This window comes from Agelaius tricolor, unplaced genomic scaffold (assembly GCF_023055355.1).
Source record: "Agelaius tricolor isolate 1412-34295 unplaced genomic scaffold, bAgeTri1.0.p SCAF_7, whole genome shotgun sequence".
Lineage (NCBI taxonomy): Eukaryota > Metazoa > Chordata > Aves > Passeriformes > Icteridae > Agelaius > Agelaius tricolor.
Window position 1 is genome coordinate 13,877,855 of NW_027269267.1, and position 21,344 is coordinate 13,899,198.

Below are 21,344 nucleotides of genomic sequence, written 5' to 3' on the forward strand. Positions count from 1 at the left end.
TGCCCTGAACCCCATCAGGCCTCAATTCCAAATATTCTAAGATCAGCTGAAGAGCTAGCATGCAAATTGGGAGGAAAATTTCATGTGTGTCAGCTTTTCCTTATTTTTTTTTTAGAATCAGTGGGAAGTTTCTCACTGTAGGAGTATCACAGCTAATTCAATTTATACATATACATATGTTAGCATAATACACTTTTTAAAAGTGGCAGCTTTCATAATCTACCCTTGATTCAGCAAGACATTTTTATTCCAGGATGAAGTGTTTCAGTTCCCCAAATTCAGCCCAATCTTGCTACAAGTCAGAAGTATTGTTCTGTGATTTACATAAAAGCATTTCCACTGAACTAAGCAGCAACTGACAGATCTGGTAAATGGGTTCCAGATAACATTTAAATAGCTGTGCTAATGACACCACACAGAGATAGGAACATGATCCCTTACTCAAATCCTCAGAGTAACCATCCAGAACACTGAAGAGAGGAGAAAAAAAACCCTAATAGTGCAAGTCACAAGACAGCATGTAAAGGAATTTAAAAAAACCCAAACATTCTGCATAAAGGATGTAATCTCAACTAATTAGATGCCATAATGATCTTCTCACAATCTGTTAGAAGAGACTAGTAGTTAATAACTCCACAGATTTCCTCCAATCCTTGCTCCAGGAAGGAATAGCAGTTTCTAAGTCATTACTGCTCTGTCATCCTGGACCACTGCCAAGAATGCAGAACTTTGGGACACCTGTCAATTAACACATTTTACTGAAGGCAGGCTCATCTTCCACTTCTATTAAAAATTAGTGATCACAAAAAGCAGTCAGATCAAAACACTGCAAAATTAAAATTAGTAGTGACTTCTTGAAGGACAACAGCCTTCAACAACAACAACAAAAATCATCAAGAGGTGTGTGTGTGTGCTGAAGTGACTATGTACACATTTTGCTAACAGATGATGGAACAGACCTTTTCCACCCCTACCAACCGTGGCACAGTCGTACATATAAAAATGACTCGTGACCTGATGGACAATTGTGTGCAAGAGTCAGATCTGAAGCTTTTCTCTAATCAAAGCTTTCTGCAGGGGTTCTCAGTCTAAGTACAGGCTTCTCATTGATTTTCCTTTATCCCCAGGATGAACCACTTCTAACTCAAAGTTGAAAAATATGAAGCTATGCATTGAACCAAAAAACCCAGGTACCATACATATTAAACATCAAGGCAGAGGTGCAATTACAATTTAAAGAAACCAAAAGATTTCTGAGCAAATACAATAATGGTATTTACCTAAGTTCAAAGATGATAGTGAGTTCTGAGAGAGATGAGAAAGAAATGGAAGAAATTAAGACAGTCACATGAAAACCAAAACACTGGTCATTGATTTAAATCTGGTTTGTCCAAAATCAAAGGGTATGACCAGGGAAGTTCTATATTCAACAAGTAAAATTCCAGCCAGGACAAAATGAACCAGGAGGCTGCATGCACTCCAGCACAGGACTAAGACATTCCTGTGCTTTTATGCCAGTCTTCCACCTGCTAATTCCAAATTCCAGCACAAAGCTTGCAACAGTTGAATATTCCGGAAAAAATTAAAAGCATCAAGGAAGAAACCTGAAGTTCACAATGGAAACTTTTTTTGCACTGAAATCACAGAGTACAGGGAAGAAATTTTTAATGTGCAAAGGGTGGTATTGCCCAATAAAACAGCAGTGCACAGAGAACAAGTCAGAAGGGCAAAGCAGCCCAAGTACAGAGCCCTTACTTTAGAATGGCTACCCCTCTTCCTGGCAACTGTTCTGCAGTTTCACTTTCCTTGGATTAAAAAAAAAAAAAAAAAAAGTGTTTGTACCTCAAGGTCTCCTCTATGTTACCCAGTCATTTCAGGAATAATGAGCCTGAACTTCATTAAAGCAGCTTATTACACTGTGCTACTTTTTTGGTAACTTCCAATAGTTCAAACATGGGAATTTCTGCTCTGTTTCATGAAATAGGCAAATAATTGGAAAGAAAGCATTAACATTTTTTGCCTTTTTTTTGTTTTTAAATCACAGCTTATCAATCATCAGAATCCAAATTTTAAAAGTCTCATGTAACTACCAAGACTAACACAAGCTCACAGAGAAATGACTGTCAGGTACTAAATCCTGCAATAAGATCCAAATGATGTCCCATCATTCCATATTTTTGATGAGCACTGCTTGATAAGCTCTTGCTCTTTCTAAAGGCTGCCAGTTAAAACATATGAAAACAAAGAAGGAACTAACAGAAAAGGCAAAGGGAAATGGGTATTTTAATTTATTTTTTATTCTAATTTTTTTTAAGCATAATGCTGGTGTCTCTCAATCACTGATCAAGCTCTAAAATTTGGGGGATTTATTTCATCCAGCTTGGACACCGCTCTCCTACTTCAAAGGGAGTCAGAACAAATTACCTTAGGCTGCATCCTGACTTACAACCTTCCTTGCTAGTGTTAAGAGATCGGGTATGCCCCAGCTTGTTAAACTACACCTACATCTCCAGAGTCCCTTGTTCCAACCAGGATTCCTGATGCTGCCCACCAAGATCTCCCATATCCTTACAAAGTATTGCAATTGCAGCAGTAGATACAGTCCATCTTTCACAGATAAATAAAGGTCTTAACAAACTCTTTCATCTGTCCCATAAGTATATTTCGGTGCTGAAAATAGCATAAGCTGTTCATGCTTATCTTCTAAATTAAGCCAATGAATCCTGGAACGGGCCCAGTGAAAGGACATAACATGCAAGAGACCACACCACCTAATCCATACAGCAAAACCTGCATTTGAAGTACTCAAACATTATCTTTTTAGCCCTGAAACCAAAACAGCCTGGTAAGAACAAGTATCACTGCTGACATATCTTCATTCTTCCAGTTTTCTTCCCTGCAAAGATGAGTTTCATCTGTTGGATCTTGCTGACTTTGGTGATAAATCTCAATGAGAATTACAAGAACTTCTAAGCTGATGGTTATAAACCAACTTTGGTTTGAAGGGATCTCTGGACATCATTGAACCCAACCTCTGGCCCCAGACAGGGCTAGACCTGCCTGGTGCAAGACTCTGGGAAGAGTCTGGCTTCTTCTAGACATCCCCATTCAGGCTGTTGAAGATCACAGTTAATTCCATCCTCAAAAATTTCATCCAGAGTGAAGAAACCCAGATTTCAGCCTCTTCCTATATGTCTAAGTAGGATCATCACCATCCTGAAACCACTACCCGAAAAGAACAGACCTAGTAGGCTCAAATGAGTATTTATCCAAGAAGAAAAAGAACAGATCATTTCATTGTGGATGGAACTAAAAGTTTCTAATAGAATTTGTGGTGAAAAAAGTCAGCTATTGCACAGTGGGCAAGATTCCCAGGAAATATATATATATGAACATTTTTGATAATGAGATCAAGGTGTCATATCTTTGAAGGACAGTATGAATATTTATTTAAGTCTCGTGGGAGACAGACACTTCAGTGAGACTGTTTTTCTATCCTCTTAGGAATAGTGCTTGAAAATGAAAATTATTTTTAACTCGTGTTTGAAGTATCTTTTATTTCAAAAACTTTATTGCCATCTAGGTATCCAAGCCCAGGGTTTCTGGAACGAGCCAACATTCAATTTAAGATAAATGCATGATGAAAATGAGTGAGGCAATAAGATACTAAAGAACAACTTCTACAGAAGTCTCAAAACCCCAGGGATTTTTTGGGCAAGCTACTAATGAACTAAAAAAATGCATACTGCAAAGACATGTAGTGCTATCAAATATACAGGTTGGAGAAAAACATTAAAGCAGCAGTTAGCATTTGTATTCTTCTGACCTTAACAAGGAGATTTGGAAAACAAATGTGTTTGCAGACAGAACCAAGGCAGTTTACCAATGGTGGTGTGATACTGCTCAAGCTCTCAACCTTCATGGTGAAGCACCTGTGCTCCTGTGTCTCCCTTTTAATAAGAAACCTCTACAAGAGAACCATGAAGGATCTCTGTTAATCCCCACAATATTCTAGACAGGTTTAACGAATTTCTTTTGTAATTCTGAAGCATGGCAGACTTTGGAGGGTGCAGGATTCAAGTGCATTCCCCAATAATTTATTGAACACCTGAAAGTCTTTCCTGTTACCACTGGATAGAGTGAGACATCTACCTCCCCTAATCTTGAGGTGCCAGCCCTCTACCCAACACATACAGCTTCTAATATACTGTTACAGCTTAGATACAGAAAATGTTCCAAAGACCTTGCTCTTCCCAGTACTCTGGTTCTCAGTTTTACCACACTTCTGGGTGAGGAAATCTTCTTGCTACCTGGTCAGCCAGGTTAAGATATGATGCAAGGAAAAAATCTGTGTCTTTTGGCAGGAGAGAAAAAAAATACAAGATAGGAAACCATAAGAAAAAAATCAAACAAAAACTAAAGAAAGCCTCCATGTGTTATCATATTAACAGTAAACCCACAGTTTCACAGTCAGATATGAGCTGAAAAATGGCTGGTCATGCCTGACCCCTTACATCTCACACTGGGCCTGCCCCCACTTCCCAGCCTCCTGCTTTCCACCAGCTCTCAGAGCACACAGTGAGTCACTGAGCCATTGATCCAACTGAAATCAATTTGGTTTTCCTCTGGAGTTAGTTTTCAACTCGGATCACCAGGCTGATCCAACTCACCATGGGGCCATGCAATTGCTCTAACCCATTCACAGGAATCAGCAGTCAGGAAGTGAGAGGCACCACACCTCTTGTAATAGCACAATCTTAAAACAAGCAGCAAAAAAAAAAAAAAAAAAAAAAAAAAAAAAAAAAAAAAAAAAAGCAAAAAAGCAAAAAGGTCTCTCTATTCATCTGACTTGCTGTACAATCAATCTGAATCTGATCAATCTTCCTAAACATTTCTTGGTGAATATCCATTAAATAAAACCTTTCTGTCCACAGGGAGAAAAAAAACAACATGCCATCTAAAATAAAATAAGAAATATATTTTTTTCCCCTTCTCACTAATTGCCTCCTCACTCAAAATAATCTGGCCATTCTTCTTAATTGGAATGTTTCGTTTCCTCTCCTTGGAGATGATAAATTCTGTATTAGACCAGATGTCATCTCCTGCACTTGACTACCAATAATATTTCAACAAATGTAAAGATTATCCATAATTTTTCTACTACTTGGTACCCAGTTCACAGTTCCAGACTGTATGCAGCCTCTCCTTGTGTACTCTAACTTGTTTTGGATATCAGCATGCAGAGTAACATACATAGCTTTTTCACAGGCTCACAGTTGCACACACACTGATAAATTTAACAACTGTGGCAAATTATTTAACCCCAATGGTTCCCATTTTGGGACAATGCAGCAATTTAGCATTATTTCTCCCAAGATTTTGGGTTGCCATTTTCATATTTAAAAGCAATTAGAAACTCTTTGCCTTGCCTTTTGCCATCAAGTTCCATGCCTTCCAAAATTGTTATATTGATGTTGCATTCCCTGTTTAAATATGGATGGCATGCTTATAACAAGACATGAGGAGGCTCCTTTCCCTCTTTTAGCAATTCTCTTTCTCCCACAGTACAACATGGAAGAAACCAGGAGTCTGTCAATTGCCCCATTCACATGACAACCCTTGCAGACTGTAAAACCAATGCTTTAGGTGCAATCAAGAGAAAGCAGCTGATGATCATTTTCCCTGGATGAACAAGACTTTAGAAAAAAAGAAATGCCTGGATTTCTTTACAGATCATAATTACAGTAGACGGCCATTAACCTGCTTACCTACCCTTAATTTTTTTTAAATGAGCTCATCTTTCTCCACTTCATTTTTCTCCTCCCTCATCCATTCTTCTCCCAGACTGCAGCAATAACATGCTTTTATTCTTTCCTTTTGACTGCCAGGGCCTTAAACTAATTATTAATTGAGAATGTATCTAAAGGATCTGAATGAGAAAGTTGGAATTAACCCAATTGCCTCTTTCCCCCTTTTAGTTCGCATATTTGAACACTAGGTCTACCTGTCAGCACTGCTGAAAACAGCAAATGTGTTGTTTTCCTTTCAAAGGCAAGTCTGCTTGGGCAAAAATATGCAACAGCAAAAAACAACATGGAAAAAAAAGCAAGTACCTGGAAAAGGCCTCAGCACTGAGTGAAAGCCATTAGCAAGCAAGCTGTCTACAGTGAAATTCTCTCAACAACTTGGCTGTTCTGTAGAGAACCCTGCAGCAAACGGCATCCTGCATTTAGGAAACCAGACAACTGACACTTCATCAAAAGGCTTGTCCTTTAGAGAGGCTGGAACGGCATGACCCCACAGTGCCTGCTGGTGCAGAGCTGGCTGCTTGCACAGCTCCGACTCATCTTGTTTCCAGTTGTTAAATTACATTAAAGGACAGCTAAAAATATATTAAATATTTTCCTATTACTTTTCCATGCGAGCAACTGCTATAGTTACAACAAGAGTAATGTCCAGGCAAAGGTTTAGTAACATGGGGGGTGGAGGGCAAAGTCCAGGAATCCCTCGAACAAATTCCTGATCAAAGGCTTGCAAATGTAGAATTTTTAAATATTTTTTAAATTTTGCTGAACTGAGGCATTTCTTACAGTCAAAAAAGAAGAATATTTACATTTGCCAAAATGGTCAAACAGATCTGAGCTATAGTTTCTTAACTCACTTCCACTGCAAATTCTTGCCTTTTTTACTTCCAAACACGCCAGAACTTAGCAGTCTACCTGTGACACCTAATTCTGACAAGCTCACATTGATATGGCCCTGTTAAAGATTAGCCACAAATGAAAAACAAGGAAGACCCGATCGGAAAAGCCGATAATCAAGGTTTAAACACTTTGACAAAAATAAGTGTTAATCGCTGAAGGATCTCCAGGTCTCTATCGCCATCTAGCGAACCCTGCCCGCCGCTATCACACTGTCCCCTCCAAGGCGCTCCCTGAACACAGACAGGATCAACTCTGCTGGAGCCAGCCTGCCCCTGGCCAGGGATGCAAGCCTTTGTCACATTTCTATTCCCTCCCTGAAGGAAAATAAAAATCAAGCAGTGGTCCATATCTCTCTACAGCTGACTGAAGAGAACTGAGCTTTTATGGATTACACTGTCACAGAATCGTAGAATGGTTTGGGTTGGAACGGACCCCAAGGAGCATCTACTTCTATGATACGACTTATTTTTAAAAATTACTTTTCCACACCATATTTAATACTTCTGCCATCAAAATTAAGTTAACATGCCAAGTTCTACTAATCTAGTTCAGAAGTTCACTGATATAGTCACACAAGTTTTTGTAACAGCAATGTGCAATCAAGTATTTTTAGTCTCCATAAGGAACCCCATGGCAGCTCCACTGCTTCTACTGCACCAGCATCTCCAAACCACAAAGAGAAGTAAAGAGTCCAGGAGAGGTGGTACTCAGGTACACATCAAGTGCTTGAATCTTCCCACAGCTTCAGTGGAAAGGTTGTCAATCACACAGTTGAAAAGCATCCATTTACAGGACTCATCAAAACTCATTCTCACCTACATTAAAACTTGATGCTAGGATGAGCTTTAACAACTTCACCATGAAATACATATTTCTCACTTTCAATTATTCTGCTAAGACTTACGATTGAACTGTAATTGTGTTAGTGCAAATATTAAGTTCAGTTTTCATCCCACACAATATTTTTCCCACTTAGACTTCTACAAGCCTACCTGCATTTACTCAGGTGCCCTTGACAACAGTATAAAAAAAAAGGTATTAATTGCAGATCAGAAAAGGCTATTTAAATTTAGACCATAAATTTTCCATAACAGTTACTTTTTAATTAACCTTTTCTCACAGAGAACCCAAACCTCCAGATACTTAACATTTACTTCTTTTATATTAGAACTGAGTGGTAAGAGGAAACCTATGAACAGAAAAACTAATATAAAAATTTAAAGTAATGTTTTTCCAGATCAGATATTTCAACTTAAAACAAACAAACAAAAAAACATTAAAACCAGAAAACTAAGGTGTCCTCATGTCATCTTCTGTGGCAAAAATTCAAATGTGTGCAAAGGCTTGGCAGAAGCCAGCACAGGTCCAGCACCACCAGAATGTAAGAGGGAAGAAATCTTTTCCAACCAGAGATCAGCTATGTGAGAGAAACCATCTCTAATTACTCCCTAGCACATTCTGTAGCACCTATTTAGGATTTCCCCATTTCACCATCACTCTGGAACATAAAGCAGGAACACTAGAATTTCACAGTTATCTCATAGCTGATACATTACAGACAAATCTGAATAAACTCCCTGTGCAAACAACAAGTATTTCCCATCTTAACAGAGGGCAAAAGCTTAAGTATCCATAGAACAGCAGGTTTGTGGCAGGTGGTCCATATCATACATGGAGATCATTACAAAAAAAACTAAAGAAAAAAGTAGAATTCATCACTTTTAAAAGCTGGTTTGCATGCCAGCCTCATAGACAACATGAGGTTGAATCTTCCATCAACAAGCACAATGCCTTATTAAAGGAAATACTAACTTCTGGATTCACATGGCTGCAAGGCACATTTGCAGTTACCAAACTTGGAAATTACTTCTGAGTTAAACAGATGTGTAAGATTAAACATAACTGCTTACATAAATTGGGAACACAACAAATGCAGTGTTCTCTCTAGAGAACTGTTTAGATAGGAAGATAATTAAAAACAAAGATGTGTCACCAGAAATAAAACACCCCAATGCAATTGAGCTGGGAATTGTGAAGTGGGTGTGCCCTCACATCACAGGGAGGATGAGCCTGTCAGCAGGGATGTGACCTCATCCATCTCCCTGATCAACAAAAGGCTGACCAGCCATCCTGACACAACTGTTCCTGGCACCTTTGCAGCCTCCTGCTCAGTATTCTCTTTTATAAGGAACTAATGTCAAACATCACCATGTTTTAAGACAATGAATGTATATCAGTGGTATGCTTTGGATCATTAAAGATTATTTTTCTCACAGGGACAAAAGTGATGTGGTCTGTATTGAGCCACCATCCTAACCAATAGCAAGAGTAGTTCTGCCTATAAAGTCAAGTGCAACTCTTACAATAAAATATGAGGCTAATGAGAAACTTTATTTTGAGGAACAAAGAGCTTCCAAAAATAAGCCCTGATACATAATCCATTGGCTCCATGATTAACTTGCCCTATCACAAACTTTAGGGTTTCAGGCCACAGGACAGTCTGGCTACAAGCAAGCTCATCCAAAGCTGAAGCATACCACCAAATCAAAGACTAGCCCATCAAGCAGAACTAGAAATTCATGGAAAATTAATTGAATTTCATTCATTGTAAATGAAAGCAGCCTTGATTTTTTGTTGTTGTTGTTGTTGTCATCATCACAATCTGGCCCACTGAAACCAAAGAGTTTCACAAGAAAGATAAATTCAAGAGTTCTGAAATCAAAAGCAGGTTCAAGAACAAAACCATTCTTGTATTCAATGAAAAAAAAAAAAAGCAGGTGGCTTAAATTCAGCCTTTTTACATGTGTGTACAACCTGTTTAATGACTTACCTCTCTCCCTTTATGTGTCACCAAAGCAGCCAAAGGCTTGGCATAGAATCTGCTGTAGGAAAATCCCAGGCAGCCATACATGCTGTTAGCAGTGAGTTTCAAAGCTTTCTGTCTGATATCATACTGAAAAGAAACACAACCAGAAAAAATGATCCAACCACAGCCATCAGGGAACAGAACTTAATGCTCACAATTACATTCACAGCTTTTTTATAGTCTGCAGCAGTGATGGGCTACAAATAAAGCACATTACAATCACTGCTCCCTACTAATCATCTCTATTCTACAAGGCTGATCAGGGCACTTAAGGGGAGAGTGGGAAAAATCAACGGAGTCCTATAAAACACACCTGTAAATAGAGGTCAGGATTTAAATCTGGCTGTTTCATTAACTGCTTAACTTGGCGTCTTCTCTCCACCAGCTTCCTGATTTCTTTAGGCAAAATTCCCATTTCCAGAGATGGGTCTGGAAGCTCTGGAATTTCTTCCTCTTCTTCGACCTGTGAAATGATAACTGCTGCTTATCATTTTACTGATTGAAGATTAGATTTTAATGCATTAGGTGAAAAGCCTGGTGGGGAAAAAACCCCAAAACTCTACAGCTTGTATGCCAATTCCTGCAGAACACCCAAAGCCCAGTTTAGAACAAGCATGAGAGGTTTTTTTGCAGTGTTTAACTGTATTACTTTTGCCCCTGCTGGGGGACAGGGCCTAAGTCTGTTTCACTCTTGGAGAAACACAAAGAAGGCATGGACCAGTAGCAGGAAGGTTTTTGGTTTTTATCAGAGTGTGTGTTATAATTTATATACATACATATGTACATACATTATATATATATATAAATCCAGATAAATAAATAGCACACACACATTCTCACTCTTAGGTGTATATATAGATAAATACAAAAATATAAAGAAAAGGACACACAGAGCAATTCTTTCTGTGCTGAAAAATGCATCCATTCTTTTATCATCATGTAAGTACTTTTGGTGTTCAGACCTGTCAAAAGGAGCACGTGCTCTGTGGAACTGGTACTTTGAATGAAAGAACTGACAAAAGTAGAACAAAAACTCCACCCCAAGCAACTCTTGATTACAGCAAAACAACACAGCAGAAAGGACATACCTTCTTAGCATGACTAAAGAAACAGCAAAAGTGGAAAGGTATTTCAAGCATAATGAAAGTGGCAGAAATGTGCAAAGGAAGGGCAATACAGACACGGTGAAGTTGGGAAGTTTAGTAAAGCAGTCTGAGGAGAACTGTAATAAGAAATTACACCAAAGCCTGATTAAACATCATACAGTGAGAGAAATCAAAATTAGCTGCTTCAGGTTGAAGCACACTTCAGAAAGCAGGGAAAATCCAAAGACAGCTTGAAGGAACTTACTGCCAGAACTCCACATACTTGTCTCCTCATTTCTGCTACTGTGTTCATATTTCAGTTGCTACAGGACTAACTAATTCCAACCTGTGAGTTGATACCAGATAAAAATAAAAGCCTCTGCTTTAACCTTTAGACCTGACCAGCTCAGTGCTTCAGTTTACAACACAGCTCCACCAACAAGTGTTTCAGCACAGCTGAGGAAATGAGAATCTCCAGCCATGGATAAGCCAGAGCCAACACAGCTGCTTATAAAACAGTGCATCCAACTGTACCTTCAGGAGGTTCCTCAGTTGTGTTTAACATAGCTTAAACATCATGAGTTTTTGTGAAGCTGGTGCCATAGCTCACACAGACACAACATCACCCTCCCAAGCCACACATTTAATTTTCCTGATGTCTAATAAGGCTTGAGCTCATAATCATTTTCTTTCCTGTAGAAAGCATGAGACTTTTGCCTACCTCAATCAGGTATATCTGCATAAATATACAAATAGCAACTTAACTTCAGAAAGCCTCTGTCAAGCTAGGATGAAACTAGTAAAAGGGCTCAGAAATTACTAGGGTGGATGTGTGGCTGAAAAGGGTCACAGAAGCTCAGCAAAAATCTTGTTTCATGAGGATACCAAGAATAGATGGAAGAGAACTTACCAAGATTCTGTAAGAGCATTACAGAAAGGAAGGTAGCAGACACAAAATATTCAAAAAAGTCCCAACCCACAAATTAACATATACATATTTAAATAAGAATCACTTTTTATGTGTGAAAGGGGACAAAAAAAAAAAAAACAGTGAAAAAGAACAGTTTCTTAAGGAGCTGATTCACAGAGAGCACTCTGAAGTTAAGACAGTGTAATTTAAGCCATAAGTTAAAGCACTCAAACCTCTGCCCTTTTCTGTGCTTCTGATGACAGTCTCTGCACCGTGGTGAAGCAGATGTTGAACTCCTGAATAATTGATGGGTACAAGCTGTTGAAGTCGAGAAGCAAAATAAACTTGTCATAAAAACCTAAAACAGAGTTTAAAACAAAAGTCATCATTACTCCAGTCTCCCAAAGGACTTCATACTACTCCACAATTAATATTTAAGTGACAGTAATACATTGTACCACATTTCTATGATCTAAATCCCTTGAAACAGCTGCTGAGATGCAGCACTGCCCTTTACAGAAAGCTGTCAGAAGTGGAACGATCCAACCCCATTAACTCACCAGAGTTGAACAGATACCTTCTGTGTTGCTATAGGACACTTGTACAGTTTTCCCCACATAGAGGAGAAACTGAAAGAAAACTTACGTGTCCATTAGACAATTATACATAAATGTACAGTCCCAATTCCTCAAAAGAAGCAGTTCCACAATCAATGTTGGGAATTTTATTGTATGCAACAACACCAAACTCCCACAACCACAGAGTTCCCACTGCAATTCCTCTGTATTAATATAACCTACCTGTCTCTAACTTCATTGAAGAAAGAAAATTGCCACATCTTACCGACTTTGGGTTCCAAGACTAAGCCCCCAGCATATGCTGCTTTCTTTTTCCCTATCTTTGATTTATTCTGATCTTCAAAATCTTCATCTTCATCCACCTACATATGGCATTTAAAAAAGTCATTATCTAGTCTCTAAGATTTCTGTAATGTTAGAGGAGTTATTTTTGGCAAGTCAAATACAAATTTGGGAGCCAGTGCAGAATTCCTTTTAAAATATATGCAAAATATGGTGTTTTCATCATGATCCTTACTAAAGCTCTCTACATGTCAAAACAGCATTCAAACCAATTCTGACAGGAAAAAAAACTGCTAACAAGAGATTACAAAGACTTTAAAGTATTGTAATCATTCAACATGGCACCAGAATGCCTTTTACAACTGGCTGTAGAAGTCCACACTATGAAAAAAATCAACTCATGACCCAGAAGTGGTATGATTGCCCAATTAAAATGTTGGTTTTGCAAACAGAATGGCTGGGCTTGAATAAAACAAAAAGATTACTACTGACCTAAAGAATATTCTGTTATTTTTTATGTTTTAGTAAGAATTCTTCTCCAAATTGTTCAATTCTATTCTGAATCATTTAGAATTCCAGTGCTACTTTGATGCAACAATACAATCAACAGAAATCATTGCTTTCAAGTTTGCTGTTGAACTTATTTAAAACTAAAACGCAATATATAGTGAAATACAAATACTTCCTCAAATTTTAATTTGTTCACTGATATCTAGATATTTCTGTAATTATTATTTACAATGGTATTAAACAAAGGAATTTTTAAAATATCTTTGGATATTTCATTCATATAACAAATTTTTCTTGAAATACTGTTCATCAAAATAACTAAATGCAAATATTAAACAACACAGATTGTCCTCTTTACTGTTTCCCCTCACAGACAAGTACTTAGCTTATTTTAATTTTAAACTAACAGAACAACTGAGTTTTTATAGATCTGTACTGCAATGGAAAAGCTGTTACACTGTCCCACTCTCATTATGGATTCCACACAAAACCAATGTTTTAATTAAGCATATGCTGTACCCTTAAGTTATATCTGAATTACATTTGGGGTTCCTTGTGTTCCCGCAGAACAGTAACATGCAGAAGATGGAAGAATGGTTTTTTCCTTTTTTTTTTAATAAAAATTTTTAGGAAGAGAAAAACTGGACCCACCAGCTTCTGTGGAGGCTTTTTGAAAACTTGTTTGTCTGGCACAATGTAATCCTTCTCATGAAAGGCATGAAGCAGCAGGAACTCGTTACGTTCAGATCGTCCACCCATCATTGTCCTCGACTAAAGAGGGGGTGAAAAGAGAACTCAGAGCAAAGCACAAAGAACACTGACAGCAAAACTCAAATGTGATACTTTTAAGGAAGTTTTACATTATTACTTGATTAGAACATTGAACTCTCCTCCTCACGGCAAAAAATTTAACAGCATTGTGCATTCTAAATTAGTGTTTAGAAATTAAACCCAGTAAATCAAACATAGAAAACATGGAACTGTTTGGGGGGGACAGTGGAGAGAGGTGGAAAGTAATAAAAATGTACCATGACATTCCCAGAGATGTTTGTTATCTGAAGAGCCAGTGGCAGAACATTCAGCTCACACATGATCTGGAGAATGAACCTGGCGTCTGTCCAGGTGTTTTCCAGCATGAACAGTAAGCGAGGAGAATCACTGGGGAAAGAAGGGGCACAGCCTAGTACAGTAAAATCCATCCCCCTTGTACTCTGCAGGCTTTAGACCTATGTGCTGTATGGAACACATGGTATCTGTAACATGTGACTGATTAATTTTATAGCAATCTCTTGTAATTGAAACACCAGCCCAAAACTCAGGCTTGCATCTCCTGTTAGTGTGCCTACACCAATGCTCCCACAAATCAATTTGCCTGATACATAATAAGCCACCACAAGTAGCTTGAAACATTATTTTATCATGTTAAGACAGTATTTAACTTTTCAAATCCCAGTATGCTACATCAGCATCCCCACAACGAATCAAGGAAGGAAATGTAAAATTTTATGTCAGGGAATCAGCTCCTCTGCTCTCCAGACAAGGATTAAAATTCCCAATCAGCAACGTACCTGTACATATTTGGAATTTCCTCTGGTAGAATTGTTACCTTCTCTGTTTTCAAAATCTGATGGACCAGTTCAGACAAATGGTAACTTTTGCAACGAATCAGTTCTTTAGCAGAAATTTCTACATCACAGATCATGCGACCGCAGGCAGCATTCCTTTCAGCAAACCCTCCTCGGCCCTTCATGTATTACACAAAGAGAGGAGAAAACACAAATAAAAGGAAATATTCAAATACTAACAAAAAACATCTACCCACAATGTATGTTTATAAGACTCAGTCAAGTCAGCTGGTCACTAAGTACTCAAAAACTCTATTAAATATCACTAATATAAAGACTTAGAATTATGCCCTAAAGGAATCCATGGTACCTTTCACTCTATGTAGATATTAAAAAATAGATACTTAATTTTCACTACTGGTTACATCTTAACTCTTAAACTATCATGCTTTTTTTTCCTTCAATCATTAGAATAGCCCCAACAAAAACCTGGATGTGGATTTTGTCTTTCTTCCAAGGATACTTTTTGTAATAACAGCAGGATAAAAAAGTCACAAAACCACACAGAAATACCCAACTTGGCCTTCAACAAGGACTGGAACAGGCAAGAACACAGCCATGTTCAGCACTTCAAGCTTCAGACATTATCCTCTAAACAAATATGTAATAAGAACTACAGAATTATTAGCTTAGCAGCTCTCTATGGGATGATTCACCCATCAATCCAAATTGCTTTTTCTCATTTTACAGTTACATCAGACAAAGACAGTTACAGTAAAGACTGTTGCAATTAATCTGTCATTACAATCATCTAGTTGAGATAAGTAAACTAAATTAGCCTAACTTGAAAATCGGTTTATCCTATTACTGTAATAAAAATCTCATAAACACTCATAATTTCTGATCTAGGACCCACGAAATTCAGCATGACCAACAGTCAAAATACATCAGTGTCACATTTACAATTCCTCAGAAAAACTAATTCATTTTTAATCACATGCAACATAAAGGGCCTTAAAAGACTTAAGCAATCTTATTACCCCAAGCTTTGGCATATTAGACCTCCTCAGTCGACCTATCTTGGACCAGTGAGGGACTTTGCACAAATTAATTCTTTGAAGCAGCACTTCCAGATCAAATCCATAAATATTATGACCCTTGAAGCAGAAAAAATAACAAAAAAGGTTACAACAAATGCAAATTGAAAGACTTACTTTCACACACTCAGTATTCCTTTGCCCTTTGTGATTTTTTCCAACTAATTGATGGCATTATCTCTCTTATAGAAAGCACTTTCTAAGAGAACGTTCATCAACAGAACTCATTAGTCTTAACACTAACAATGCTGTTCAGCAGAATACCAAAATCAGCTCTGTAACTGGCTCATTGCACACACAATACAGCTTCATGCTTTGATACCAGAGATAAGGATTTAAAGTTTTCCAGAAAATTCCACAACATTCTTCATAGAGCATATAAATTTACTCTAAGAGTAACTCCTTTCTTCTCCACCTGTGAAAGTCACAATAGTGGCATTAAAATACTATAATTTTTTCCTTTGATAGTACAACAGGAACAGCTGTTAAACCTGGGTAGAAGACCTTGCAAGCAATATTTACATATCAAAGCACTCCAGCAATATTTTAAACAGTGCTAAATACATTGATGACACTGGTCTGTAGCCTCAGCTGAAAGCAAAATGCTGCCCTGGGGAACATGAGCCAGCCACCAGGAACTGCAGGTTCACTCCAGCAGGTACCTCTGTGCAGTGCAAAACTGTGCTGGAGAAGCAGCTCCTTAAGAAAGGAGCAGCATTTCAACAGCACTAATTAAACCAGGTGAAAATTAAACTGCACTAACACAGCTCTGCTGTTTTCAGGATAGGAGAGCTCTCACACCCCTGCCCTGCTCTTGGCATCTTCAATTTTAAGCCACTGGCTGCAGTGCTTCTTCTGATTCCCTGCCATAGGCACCAGGAAGCTTAGGTCATAGGCCAACACTGGATGCCAGCTGCAGTGAGCTGAAAATATCAGGCACTGACTGCTCATTTCATCATATTCCCATTACTTAATTATTTCTATCTACCTACAGAAGTTAGGTAAAGACATATAATCTAACAAGTTGTATGTAATCAACCTCAGACTTAAAACCAACTTCAAATTGTCTTCAGAATTTTATTATGTGAAAGTGAGTACTCCACATTAATTAAACATAACAAAAAAAAAAAGGAGCGATTGCAATAAACCCTCAGCTGCTAAAACAGTAGAAAACACAAGTATGCTTATTGCAAAATTTTTCTCAGATCTCATGGATTTATATAGATGGTTATTTTGATTTACAGCATAAACACAAATTATATGAGCATCTGAATTGCAACAGAATCTTAAGTGTACCAAGAGTTCCCATTTTTCTAGAAAACCAGAGTTTTTTGTTGTGTTTTTTCTTTCTGAGTAAAGAAAAAAACCTCAAACTTGTTTCAGGTATTGTGAAAATACTGCCTATTTTAGCTATTATAGGAAATAATAGTATGTATAAAATGCTGTCAGGGAAAATTCCGTATCATCTTTGTATCAAAATATACCTGCTGTCTCATAAGCAAACTCAATTCATAAGGCAGTCTAAGACAAGCATTAAAAAGCCTCTAAGGGGACAAAAGAAAAAGAACAAAGCTGACCAACTGACAATATGCTTGAATTTAACTCTCAAAGTCTCAGAACTACTCACCACAACAACGTCTGGGTCAATTTTGTGAATCTTCGCAAGGAAAAATCCCAGCAGTGTTCTCTCTGTTGCAGCAATCTCTATTTTAGCATTCTAAAAGGAGCAAGAGAGCACCTGATTTCAATGACCCAATAAGTTTAAAATGGAAGCATCTCCTCTCCCCTACCAGTTACAAGACAATAACAAAGCACCACAGAGTTCTGCTTTCCCTTCTGTAATTCAAGGATTTTTTTCCTCACTCCCATAGACATTGGAAAGCTTTTCTCAGAGGCTTTTTCCCTTTCTGCTTTTGAATGCAGGTGTGGTATTTTAAGAGCCTCATAAGAATCAAGCACACCAGGAAAATGTTCCATATGCATCTTTCACTCACAGACTTTAAGATCATACAGAAATAGAGGAAAAACAAAAATAAGTTACTTTATTATTCTGTCAGCTCTCCCACTACCCTTTAGAAAGAACATCTCCTAAATTTTGACAGACTTTACTCTCCAATAAAAGAAGAAACAAATTCTCCCAGTTTACTATGAGTACAGTCAGGTATAATGAAAATTAACCACAATTTTAGCCTCTTTGCAAAATCTTTCAAACTCTCCTGCCTAACACTCCTCTATTTTAAGAACACAACTAGCAGCAATACTGAATCACACAGAGCACACATCACTTTTTTACAAGCAACACAGAATAAATACCTGGATTTAAGTTTGCAGAGTGGAAAACTAACTAAATAGTCATTCCATTCCTTTGACTATTTCTCTTCACCACTTATCAAAAGCACCATAAAGTTCATATTCTATAAGGTACTGCAATCAGAAGGGTAACAAAATGAAATTACCTTCTTTCTAATGGCTTCTTTGAAGTCATAAGGAAAAATGCAATCACTCGGTTTGGAAACAGCTGCAAAAAGTGATATTTGTATTTACATACAAGTTCCTAATCATTCCCCTCCCCATTAGCACCCATTCACAACAAAGTGAGCTGAGAAAACTGACCTCTGATTCTGAAACAGAAGCTTTAGGTGAATACTGTCTTTAAGATAACCAAGTAATTACTAAATTAGTAATTAAATTAACCAATTATTTACTAAAATTCCAAATTACTAAAGCATTAACAAATCTGAATCAGTCATAGTTGATGTTATCACTGGACATTAAAACCATGGGCCACAGCTCCTGAAGAGCTTCCTCTCACAAGCATTCAACACTTCATCACTTCCTGTCAGTGTCTGAATTTCAAGGTTTAGCTGATATTACAGCAAAGACACTGATGTAAGATCTTTGTCCCCTAAGAAAACTTGTTTATAAATAATTCAGTTCAGAAGAGCTGAACAGAAAATAATTAAAGTGACAGTAAATAAATGGTCTAAATTGATGAGAAAGATGGAATACAACCAATAAAAATTACATGCATCTGTATAGAGCAGGCTTATCATCTCAAATTAAGATTTTTTAAATTAAGTTTTCAATAAAAAGTCAGTAACCAGTGAAGTTAAAAATAGGGAGAAAAGCCTGTCTGAGAGTTGAAATTTTGTCAGTTACCTATTTAGGCCATTATTGCTGCAGTGACAGAAAGAAATAAAAATTTACATAAATTAATTAATATAAACACCCCCCCAACCAAAAACTCAAAACAGAACAAAAAAAGAAAAAATATGGAATTAATAATTTTTCTACTCAAACTGTTCCAAGTACATACCACAGAAGTGTGTTTGAAAAGGAGGCTGAGGTGGAGCCTTATCCAAAGGAAATTTCTGATGAACCAGAGCTGCAAGAGCCACAACCTATACCAAGGAGATATAGAACACACAACTTCATAAGCACAAATAAGCTTGACTACTATCCATACTCATTTCTTCCATCCTTTTTTTTAAGAACTCCTCATCTCTATTCTCTTGTTTCTCCAACAGATCTTTCTTATTTTAACTCCAACTACAAGTAGTTGAAAAGAAGAAAGTTATCAATTGACCTCAAGGAAATAAAATAGTACTTGCTCGTAAATGATTATAAATTTGAGAGACAAAAGAATTCATTTTGAAAAACTTCTACTTTTATCAGTTTTTGTTCTGAATCTGACCAGACCCCACAATGTAAAGGATTCCCCATGGAGTGCAGGGGAGATGTGAGCAGGGCAGAGAAGCCTTGCCTGAGGAAGGGCTGCCCCTAAGCAAGCAGTCTACACTGCCAAGAAGCCAAGAGGTTTAGTGCTTGGAAGCCAGAAGCTTTAATGACTTTTGACTGCTTGGCCTGGCTCCCCAGACACTGATCAGGAAAACCCAACAGAAAATAAAGCAGAAAGGCTTTAAAGCATCTTGGCAAGCTGAGTCCTGTTGGTACCTTGTGTATGTCCCATTACTTTGGTCAGAAACCACTTATTTTCCATACCGCCACCAAATAAAACTTTAATTCACCATGAGGAATAATTCTGCTTGAAAAATTTGCCAACCTATTAGTCTTCAATTCAATTAGCCAGAAAAAACTGTCCTATCCTATATGTGAATACTAAATCTCTTCTCCCATTAATGAGAGTTATGTTAAAAAAAAGTGCCTAAGAACACATTGTGGTCTGCAGTCCACAACTGAGAGTGGCCCCTACATCTCTCTTCCTTTCTGAGGAAAGATCTTACAGCAGAATAGCAGGTGCTCTAAGATCAATACCAAATTCTCATTTTAAAATGAGTTTTACTAGCAGAAAAGCCTGGTCATTTTACCCATAAGCTATAATTAGCGCTAGCTTAGTTAATTAATTAATACTAATCCATTAACAGCTGTGCTGGGGCAGCCTCACTTATAACTATGAGACACAACAGACAAAACAGAAGGCTTGAAAACATACATAGGATCCACTGTCACAGTAAACATTCCTACCAAGCAGGCCCCCTAGGCCAGAGTGTGACCCCAGTAAAAATTTCTTTGAAAAGCCCAGAGCAGAGAAACTTTTCAACAGTAAATATATTTAAAACATGTTTTATGAGGATCTTCCAAGCTTAGGAAACTTTTAGTTTATTTAGTTATTTATTTAGTTAGCATTATGCCAAAGAACGAAACCAAACCAAAATGAGAGCAGATTACTTGCCTCATTCTGGTGAGTCTTTGGGTTCTGAATGGTCTTCATGCTGAAGGACATGACCACCAGAGGAGGAGGAGGAGAAAGCTCTTTAACCACATTCACCAAGCCAGGCTTCATGGCCACAGCCTCCACTTTACACCAGCTGACTGGCTGATTTGAAGGCTCTGAGGAAACAACACAAACCACCTCCATGCTTCTGGGAACCACAGACAAGGCTTCTCTGATGGCATTGCTGCACAGAGCACATCCTTCAAATGCTTTGTCCTGGTGGGATAGTCCAAGACACACACCAATCCTACCCAATTTTTGGGAACTCCCTGGACCCTGACTTCCCAGTCAGCAGGAGCTCTTCAACACCAAATAAAAGATTTGGATTAAGGTCTGCATATTCCAAAAAACACTTCAGGAAGCTTTACACAGAGTCATCTGTACTGGTATCAGTTCTGTCAGTGATTGAGCGAGCTGCTGAGAGGAGAACCCCCTGGTGTCAGCATTCATACAGCCAGTTCTGCACTGGAAGTGCCCCAAGGAGACTGCAGCAACAGATGCAGCTTTTGTCCAGTATGATTGACCTCCCTATGTTCATGGGAATATGCAGCACACATTGAATAAAGGGTTCTTATCAAGCCAAAATAAAGCAGCATGACCACCTCTAAGTGCTACACACCAATCATGAGGCAGAAAGGATTTAAAACTAAAACAGCTCCACACCACAAACTTTTCCAAGTGTCAGAAAAAAGAAATAGAAACCTAATTCACAAACAAAAGAAAACCACCTAGCAGCCGTTTGGTCTCAAAAATACCTATTTGCAGAAAAAAACCCCAAATCTTAGTTATCAAGAGCAGAAAGATGAGACATTTTCAAATCAAGTAAGTTTAGCTCCATATACATGACATTAGGGTAGTCATCCAACAGCAGCTGCTAGGCACTGCACAGTTCCCTCTCATAGGCACTGAAAATTATAATCTCATCTGTACAGTGCACAACTTTATACAGATATTTCTCACTCCAAAAAAGGAAGAATAACTTAAAATTTGTACTAGATAATGAAAATTAAGC

The 21,344-nt window shown here is 37.8% G+C and overlaps 1 protein-coding gene and 1 non-coding gene across 2 annotated transcripts in view; both read right to left on the reverse strand.

The window, feature by feature from the left end:
• POLA1 (DNA polymerase alpha 1, catalytic subunit) overlaps positions 1–21,344 on the reverse strand; it is a 183,370-nt gene that overhangs the window by 141,798 nt on the left and 20,228 nt on the right. Inside the window, 12 exon segments of the mRNA XM_071430367.1 lie at positions 9,535–9,657; positions 9,884–10,033; positions 11,799–11,923; positions 12,409–12,505; positions 13,587–13,706; positions 13,964–14,093; positions 14,504–14,679; positions 15,541–15,657; positions 17,225–17,314; positions 18,054–18,115; positions 18,914–18,998; positions 20,291–20,448. Coding sequence (XP_071286468.1) covers positions 9,535–9,657; positions 9,884–10,033; positions 11,799–11,923; positions 12,409–12,505; positions 13,587–13,706; positions 13,964–14,093; positions 14,504–14,679; positions 15,541–15,657; positions 17,225–17,314; positions 18,054–18,115; positions 18,914–18,998; positions 20,291–20,448 — 1,433 coding nt within the window.
• LOC139591952 (small Cajal body-specific RNA 24) lies at positions 12,087–12,217 on the reverse strand. The gene has a single exon (XR_011679812.1). It is a non-coding gene; the product is annotated as a small Cajal body-specific RNA 24 (non-coding RNA).